The sequence below is a fragment of the Rutidosis leptorrhynchoides genome, chromosome 9, assembly GCF_046630445.1.
Source record: "Rutidosis leptorrhynchoides isolate AG116_Rl617_1_P2 chromosome 9, CSIRO_AGI_Rlap_v1, whole genome shotgun sequence".
Taxonomy (NCBI): Eukaryota; Viridiplantae; Streptophyta; class Magnoliopsida; order Asterales; family Asteraceae; genus Rutidosis; species Rutidosis leptorrhynchoides.
The window spans coordinates 252,863,005-252,872,340 of record NC_092341.1 but is presented as its reverse complement, the minus strand read 5'-3'; the positions used below and the strand labels follow the sequence as shown (position 1 = coordinate 252,872,340).

The window sequence follows — 9,336 nt, the reverse complement described above, 5'->3', positions numbered from 1 at the left end:
TTTTTTTGTTTTTTTTGTTTTACTCGGTATGTCAGACGCGTTTCGGTTTTAGATAGTTTATCTTGATTTATTTTATCTAGCTTTCTGGGCACGAACTTTGTTTCGTTCCTTTCTTTTGTATTTCTTAGATAGTTGAAGTTATCCTTTTAAAAAAGTTTCTTTTATCCTATTTTCAGCTTAAAAAAAAAGTAAGAAATAAAAAATAAAATCGCATCATGTAAGGATGACAGCTGAGTAGAAAAATGAAAAAAAGATTCCTTCACTTTCACACGCGCATAAAGGTCGCGTAAAGCTAACAAACCGTACCACTCTACTGATCTACTCTCTTCAATTCATCCTTCACTCCAAGTCTCCAACCAACGATTACAACTCTCATCGATCCCAACCGTCCAATTCTTCATTTATAATAATCAACGGACAAGATTAATACACAAATACACCAACACTTCCCAACGCAAACCTGTAACTTGGTACTAGCATTTACACCAAAGTCCAGACCTTAGGTACGGGTCCGAACCTAAGGCCTTGAAACAAAAATAAAATTAAAAAAGTATATTCAGAAAAAAAGAAAGAAAAAGAGGCCGTCTTTCTCGGTCATCTGTTTTAGTGAGAGAAAGAGTGTTGTAGTCAGTAACAACAAAAAAGTAAGGAGCTAATATTATACGAGCTAAGCATATAGATATAGATACATATACATATATAATGTATAGACATCGAGAAATTGAATTGGAGGAGGAAGAAGAAACTGCATTCAGCTGCGATTTCATTTGAATTTATGATCTCCGGAAGCTATTAAAGTAAGTGTTTATGCTCACACTTCACAACTACCCCCAAATTTGCTTTTAATTGGATCAAAATTTTGACACTAGGTTTTAGTCTCGAAGGTAGCTGTAATTGAGTTGATTGTTAACTTAATTTGTGTTGTATCATGGAATATTATGGAAAATAGTGAAGTTTGCAATTGTTGCTTTTGCGTTATTTGTGAAATTTAAGTTAGGTTTTATGCTGTTGTGATTTTAGAGTTTAAGTTTTGGTATGCTGCAAGTTTTTGTTGTAGATTTAGGGTTTGGAGTTTATTTGAGTAGGATTTTGTGGATATTAGGGTTTATAGCTATTTAACCTTGTTGTGTTTTGTTTTTTTATGTATAAATAGTTTGAGTGATGGTTGATGAAATGTTTATTTGAGTCAGTCTGACTCTTCATTACCACAAAGACATGAATTCAGGCTAAAATTATGGTTACAGATCAAATGAATGATGCTCGTGAAACATCTATCTTGCCAAAATATGAAACACTGTAGTTTGCAAATAGGAAATGTAAATGCATATATATGTCGTTGTACTCGGCAACCTTCTCAGATTTGCTCATTTAATCAAATTTGAGGTTTGAAATCTTAATTTGTGATACTTGTCCCTGCACCATTTTCACGCTTGTTTTTCTTATCAGAAACTTGTAATTTATAGGTTTGATTGGAACTACGTTGCTGAAATTTCTGCAAATTTTGATCCAAGATGCATTCAGTGGTGAATCAGAGATATTAATATTTTTTTATTTCTAAACTTTGACAATAAGGCTTTAAATCGTTGATTAAGAGCAGAGGGTTAATAAACAATAGTGTTAGCAGCGTCCTCATTTTTAGTAAGATTCAAATGTTGCAGCGGCAAATTATGTTTAAGCAGCTAGAAGAACTGCAAAGGCAAAAAAAACTCCAAGAGTTAAATAACTCTAGGCAGCAGACTGATATATATCAACAATCGTTAATACACAATAAACAAGCCCCCGGGGCTCAATATGGACCCTTGATTAATGGAACACCTGTTCGAGATGCATCCCAAATGTTTATGTTTGGCAATACCAACTTGATCCAAGGGTTTCAAAACGGGTTGCCTTTCTCACAGGCTCAAAATCAAGTCTTGCATTCAATAAATCTTCCATCTCAGCCAATCGATGCACATAGTTTTGGTCGCTTTTCTCAATTACAGGGGATGACTTGCGAATCAATTGGTGAACAACTTGATGACACTAGTAGATCGTCTACGAGCGATCAATTTAACGTTCCTTATCAGGAGACAAACATGTTTGGACCAGGTTTTAGTCAAGGTCAAACAGGAACTGATCTTCAAGAATTCGAAAGGGGTCAAGAACAAGACATCAACCCGTCTCAAGATTCAAATACTTTGGATCCATTGGAACAGAAATTCTTATTCGATACGGATGATGATAGCGTGGGAGGTTTCGGGAAGATGTTTGAAGACACTGATAATGTACAAAGCTTCCCGTCTATTCAAAGTGGGAGTTGGAGTGCGCTTATGCAATCTGCACTTGACGAAACTTCGAGTACTGATACTGGGGTGCAGGAAGAGTGGAGTGGCTTGAGCTTTCAGAATCCAGATCTGTCTAATGATAATCACCGTCCTAGTTTAATGGAAACTGGGAATAATCCAACTTTATTTCAGAACAATAATTTTCAAAATGCATCTTCTTTAAATATAATACCGGAGCATCTAAAAACATCTAATGCAAGATCAAGCTTTCCCGGTTTTCAGCCGTCCCACAAAGAAGCCAGCGAGTATGAAGCAAGTGCACAAGTTCAAAGATTCTCTCCTTTACAGGTCCGTCAAGGACTGAATGAACCGGCTGGGGAGTTCGAGTCTGTCAATGTTGCTCCGAATAAAGGCAAGGAGTTTAATAAGGTAAACAACAAATGTAGTGTTATTAAAAGTATGTGCTATAGCTTATCTTACAATGTCCAAAAACTTAACAAATGATTACCGTGCCCTCCCTAGGGTTGTTTTCCCTCTAAAGCGTCTGAGGTGACAACTTTTAGAAGCAGTGATTCTTCTGGTTTGTCAACTAATGTGGATAGATCAGCTGACCTATCTTCTATGGACTCAAATGCTCAGACAAGGTGTGTACTTCTTCGTTATGCATGTGTAGGCTCCCATCCTATATATTGAGAATTGTAATGTTGACTTGATACTTAGTTAAGTATATAATGTAACGATCTTTAATATGTCTTTGAGCAGTCGTCATATGCCTGAGCGTCTTCACAAGGTAGACAAATTCAGAGAATATAAACATGGAACTCAGTCTGCTTATATCGGAACAGCTCCAGCAAACAAGATGCCTAAAACGAAAACCTCAGATGCATTTACTTCATCCAGTAATTCTTCTACTCCACAATCATTTGGCTTGAGGTTGGCCCATTCAACTCAAAAGCCTCCTGTCAATTACTTTGACTTATCTCAAATCTCCCAACATGCGGTATGTACGACTATTATAAACATAAACATTAAACATCCATTATATAATGGTCAAAGTGTCAACTTTCCATATTAGCGTCACTCTTTTTATCAGGTCAAGTTTTATCTTAATCATGATGCTTTGCAGGCAACATCTCATCTAGTCTCATTGAAGAACCAAGATGGTCCAAGATCATCACTAATTGAGGGTCAACGAGTTCCAAATTTAACAAGTGGAGCTAATGTATGGGTAGATATACCTTCAGAGCAAACCCTTTCTGGGACGGGAATCTATAAGGCGCCAGGTGGATCTCCTTCGACCTCAGATGTGGCAAATAGCAGAATGGAAACTGTTTCCGAAGCACCAAAGGAGTCGGAAGTGGCAAATAATTTATTGGAAGCTAGTCGGCACATATTGAATTCTCAAAGTTTAGATTACGCAAGACGTGCAGAAGCAAATGTTTCCATGCTGAAGCAATATATTTCCCCTCTGAATCCAGCATACTCTGATCCTAGTATAAGGGCAACATTAAAGAGTGAACCAACCTCTGTGTATGAAAATTACAGAAGCCTGCTCTTGCCATCAGCTGCAAGAGATGATCAGTTGGTCAAAATCTCATCTCATCCTCCTCTTCAAGATGTTTCTCATCTGCATAAAAATAATTCGTTTGTGCAAATGAATTTAACCAGCACAAGTCAAGATGGAAGCGTAAAGCCAGTAATTGGGATCAACTCGTATTCTACTAATCAACTATCTTCCGCTTATTTACAACATATAGATGTTGCTAATAAAGATTTGGTTGTTTCTCAATCAAAGAAGCGTAAATTTTCTACATACGATCTTCTACCATGGCATAAAGAAGCCGCACAAGGTTCTTCTAGGCTTCAAGGCATGAGGTGGGTCCTACAGATCGCTGACATATACAGTTGGAGATCTGTTGTATTTCCTTGTAACCTCTACAACGGTTGAGAGTGACTTATTGGTCCACCATTCAGTTTATGTAATGTGATCTGATCTTTGACTATATTTTTATGCAGCATTGCTGAATTAGAATGGACACAGGCTGCCAATCGGGTACCTGAAAAGGTGTGATTTTTGGTTGAGCAGTTTACATTATGATAATTTTGATACTTTTTCTAACGTTCATAATTTCCTTCAATAGTTGAAAGGAGAAACTGAAGCATTAGGGGACTTACGTCGGATGGTTCACCCAAAGAAAAAAATCATCTTAACAACACAGCTTATGCAAATGCTATTCCCGCCTATACCCGCGGCAATTTTATCAGACCATGCAACTGCATGCTATAATACCACAACATACTATGCTGCTAGATTAGCTGTTGGTGACGCCTGTAGTTTGGTATTTCATTTTCAAAAGCCTTGCGATATGTCTGACTCGTAAGATTGCAGTAAAAAATCTCATTTTTCTTAAATTTCCATTCTTATGTTATCATTGATCACTATTTAATAATGCATTTTTTTTACGAATGCAACTATGTTCCGAAGTTTAGCATATTTACTTTGTTATGTATATTAATTTTTTCTTACATTGCTATCCAGGTTGTCGGGGGAAGACGTAGTATCAAAGGGCACCGGTGATCAAAATCTCTTGAAGACTGTCGAAAAGCTTATTGATCGAGCAAAAAAGCTGGAAGATGAGCTTTTGAGGTAAAAACAGTGTCCTTTATCTTAGGAAATTAGCGAGCCCCAACAAGAAGTTGATAACCCAAAGTTATCACTCACCGCACAACAAACACACAACAAACAGATAATAGCAAAGAAAACGAAAAATTAATGTAAGAAACGTAAAGAAAAAAAAGGAATTTAACGTGGTTATATCCAATATTGCTATTGGTTTAAGCAATGGCCAACCGGAGAGAAATTCTCATTATTTTCGTAGGTGTTACGTTTACAAGAGGCTAGGGTTTCATTTCATCGGAGAGTACAAAATAAGAAACAAAAATTGCAAACTTGTTGCCTACGCTCTTCCTCGCGTTTCGCGAGAGGACCGGATCGCGAGGTTTTCACCGTCCGCAACCATGAAACCCTGATTGTTTTCTTGCGTTTCTCCTACAGATGTCGAGTTCCAGCACCCATCTTGCATTTCGCGAACTCACCTCCGCGTTTCGTGAGGTGTCACCGGAACCGACTTGTTTCTTCCATTTTGTTCCAACTCTTCACCTCAATAATCTCCCACTGAAGATTTTTATGGTTTAATCAAAAGCCTTACTTTTTGATCATACCCCACAACTCACACATAACCAACTGGTAACAACTTTTTATGATACCGCCGTGAATCCCGCCACACCTCCACATCGCTACACTACGAGGGAAGAAAATCTGTTGACACCAAACACACCCCTGAGTAATAATCCGATCTATGTTACTTGCTTGAGATCAAGAATCTCGCTCTAGATACATCACCTATCTCACTAGTTTAGGAGATATTAGGTCGGAATCTGACCCGACTCTAGCAACCCCATTGCCCAAGCAATTCATCCGTACATCAAACCATCCGCCCGATTTATGTTTTCATCAATGAATAAACCAGCTGGCAGAACAAACACGTGGACAATACCGTCTGGGCAGCCTTAGAGAACACGATCACACCGTGGATCTTCCCTTTGGCGCTCTTGCTTTCACCGGGGGAACACTAACCACATACGTGTGCACGAATTTCGACAAACCCGATTTTCACCCCGAGCCAACTCCCACTGTACGAGCCAACTCCCACTGTACGGATGTGTTCTTAACAGTGACTCTTTGAATACTTTCTTGTTCATCTTTTAAGGTCAGTCGCAACAAAGTTGCCATTGGATATGAAGTACCGAAGACTGTATTCAATTCTACTCGAATCTCCACTAGTTTCAATCCTTTCCGAGCTCCCGCTCTAACAAGATCCCTCAACAATACTAGAAAGCTCCAGCCCGTTAGGATTTTCAACACCTATTCTTCCACGTAGCCATCCCCCGAAGAATTATCAACCATATATACATGGTTCACGTCTTATACCCGCGAGCAATACCCGACCGCCCCTGAGCACCTTCTAATGCTACCAGACACGATGTAAAGCAGTTTATCATCCAAATGCACAATTGATATCAACCTTATCTTCTCTTGAGTTTGAGAATGAACCTGACATCCCTTAAGATCCATTTAGTACTAGGGTGTCTAAGTCTCCAATAATAACCGCAACATCAAGTACGTTATCATCCGCTAGACGAACCTTACCTGAAGAATATCTGAAATTAGTTATCTCGATATTGTACGGGGTAGCATGAAACGAGGAATCCGAATCCAACACCCAAGACCTGGCAAGAGCTCCCTCATAGCACATCAAAGCATCATCGATCACTACAGCCGTAGCGCTCCCACCCGACTTAGCATTCGCGCACTTTGACTTGTAGTGACCAACCCACTGACAATTCCTACACGTTACGTTCATACTTCTTGATGGATTTCTCAATCTAGTTCTCCTTGACCAACACTCAAAGCTGAACCCGAACTCTCACCCAATCCTTCACCGAGAATTAAATCTCGGATTCCCTCAAAAGTAAGCTTAGTAGTTCCAGATGAACCACTACCCATTGACCAAATCTCGGGTAATGAAGACAACGGAAACAATGCCTCCAACTTATCCTCGAATTTAACCCTGATTTTTTATCAGGTTAAAATCAAGGTAAACTCGTTCATATGATCTGCTGAGCCCTCGATCATTCTAGCGTTCACCAACTACCGTATCAAGAAAACTTTATTCAAACTAAAAGGCTTTTGATACATGTTAGATAAAGCCGTAATCAATCCTGCGGTGTGGTCCCTCACAATGTTGTAAGCGACGTTCTTGCCAGAGAAAGTCGAACAACCCCTAGGGCTTCCCTATCTAACAAATCTCATGCTCCTTGCTCAATCCCTTCCGGTTTAACACCTAATAACGGCTGGTACAACGTCTTATGTCTGCATCTTCCAGAAACTAAAATCACTAACATCAAACCTATCTACCTTCATGTCACTTTTATCTGTCATTGTTCCCAGATTACACTCGTAACATGAGCTATGATACCACTTGTTAGAAATTTGGTGAGCCCCAACAAGAACTTGATAACCCAAACTCCCAAAGTTATCACCCACCACACAACAAACAACAAACATATAATAGCAAAGTAAACAAAAAATTAATGTAAGAAACGTAGAAAATACAACGGATCTAACGTGGTTATATCCAATATTGCTATCGGTTTAATCAACGGCAAACCAGAAAGAAATTCTTATTATTTTCGTAGGTATTAGGTTTACAAGAGGCTAGGGTTTCAATTGCTATCGGTATTATTGCTATCGGTTTCAATTTATGGGAGACTACAATATAAGAGAATCTGCAAATTTGCTGCCTACGCCCTTCCTCACGTTTCACGAGATGACCCTCGCGATCCGCGAGGTCTTCACCATGCGCAACCATGAAACCCTGTTCGTTTTCTCACGTTTCACCTGCAGATGTCGAGTTCCAGCACCCATCTCGCCTCTCACGAACTCACCTTCGCGTTTCACTAGGTGTCACCTGCACCGACTTGTTTCTCCCGTTTTGTTTGAACTCTTCACCTCAACACTTTATTAGTGAATCTACTTTATTTTTAGATAAGCACCAATATCAAACTTAAAGCAAAAGAGAAAACCCCCCCGTTAAATTCAAGTTACATGATGATATTTGAATTTGGTGATAAAGTTAATCATGTTATTGCTAAGGCTATACTTGTCAATTGCTTTTCATGTGTACGAAAATGGTAATGAAGGTTGGAGAATGGAGCATCATTTGTAGATATAAATATAGAGTCCCAAGATTTGGAAAGATTTGCAATCATTAACCGCTTTGCCAAGTACCATAGCCGGGCTCTAATGGTTGCAGCTGAGACGGGTCCTAAGTTTTACCTTCAAAGATATGTAACAGCTAGTCAGATGCCCAGGATAGTACCCGAGGGGCATAATTGTCTTTCACTGTGATTGTTAATGATGCTATTGTTTTCACCTTGCCTGCTTTTATTATTGTCTAACTCATGTTTCTGAAAACAAAGCTAACTGATATCGATTTAGACGAAGTATATAACCTTCTCTTGTACATGTCCATGCGAAAATAAGAACCTATTTGAAGGTTGCCTTAAACCGTTGTGTTAATGACAGGTATGCACTTTCATCAAAAGTAATTTTTTAGAAAATTAACTGTTTGGAATTTATTACGTTAAACAGCAGTTAGTAACAGACAAACCAACCATTTAATCAAGTCTCCTGTGTGTCAAATGTGCATATCTAGCTTTGGATTCCGAACCTGTTTGTGGGGATGAAAAAATGAAAATATCTGTAGGGTTAGAAGACCTTTGTTTTGTTTGCTATCAGAAAACTGAAGTAATGGTACTAGGTTTCTGACACTGACAGAGTGGACCTTAACTGATGTTAAAATACTAAACTTATTCATTGTGGACCATGTTTTTCACATTTTGAAGTGTCATGAAAAAAGCTGTGGTGCCATGTCAACTGGTTCTATACAATCTAACAAGAAAATCACCAAAAAGAGCTCACCTTAGATGCTGAAACCCCTCATTTTCCACTTATTCTTGGGTGGTGGGCCTTCTGACAAAATTGTAACAGCGACAGTTATGACTGATGGGTTTAAATGAATTACAATCATAGTATGCAATGCGTCGTCAGAATTTTGCTTGAAGAAACGGTGCAGATACCGTGTGATTTGACATACTAGAAGATTTAGTCCTGTGATCATTGCTGTATGTTTAAATTTGATTGATTTTTTTTACTTTTATGAAATATTATTGTGGTCCACCGTCCACAATACAGATTTCTGGGCTGCTCTGCAGGGCTAAACTGTGTTTGATTGGTACTGACTTTGGTTGAACCGAACAAGTGAAACGCGAATGTTAGCCTAGTGCTAAAAAGGGCGAATAGCAATCGGGCTAAATGCATGGCTTCGACTCCAAATTCTATCGTTAAAGTGCTTCATTTCTGCCTATGGAATTTCAGTTATGTAAAAGTCGGTCTTCGAGGGCATAAAGAGGGCCTTATAATTCATAATGAGGATCTTATAATTCAAAC

At 38.7% G+C, this 9,336-nt stretch overlaps 1 protein-coding gene across 2 annotated transcripts; it reads left to right on the top strand.

Moving 5' to 3' along the window:
- Positions 1 to 605: 605 nt before the first annotated feature.
- On the top strand, positions 606 to 8,384 carry LOC139866357 (uncharacterized). 2 transcript variants are annotated; one of them, XR_011765410.1, is made up of 9 exons: positions 606 to 797; positions 1,464 to 2,693; positions 2,787 to 2,908; positions 3,027 to 3,264; positions 3,391 to 4,139; positions 4,281 to 4,329; positions 4,406 to 4,652; positions 4,804 to 4,911; positions 8,028 to 8,055. XR_011765410.1 is itself a non-coding variant. In XM_071854579.1 (9 exons), exons 2-9 carry the CDS (start codon positions 1,650 to 1,652, stop codon positions 8,233 to 8,235), a joined length of 2,754 nt encoding a protein of 917 aa, XP_071710680.1. In that variant the 5' UTR covers positions 606 to 797; positions 1,464 to 1,649; the 3' UTR covers positions 8,236 to 8,384. The 2 variants fall into 2 exon arrangements, 1 of the variants encoding a protein (XP_071710680.1); XM_071854579.1 differs by having other exon boundaries at positions 4,406 to 4,641; positions 8,028 to 8,384.
- The last annotated feature ends 952 nt before the right edge of the window (positions 8,385 to 9,336 follow it).

Excerpts from the sequence above, each read along its gene's own strand:
- LOC139866357 (XM_071854579.1), top strand. The coding sequence starts at position 1,650 with ATGTTGCAGCGGCAAATTATGTTTAAGCAGCTAGAAGAACTGCAAAGG. Across the intron at positions 4,330-4,405 it reads CCAATCGGGTACCTGAAAAG|TTGAAAGGAGAAACTGAAGC; the intron begins GTGTGATTTTTG and ends TTCCTTCAATAG. Across the intron at positions 4,912-8,027 it reads CTGGAAGATGAGCTTTTGAG|GTTGGAGAATGGAGCATCAT; the intron begins GTAAAAACAGTG and ends ATGGTAATGAAG.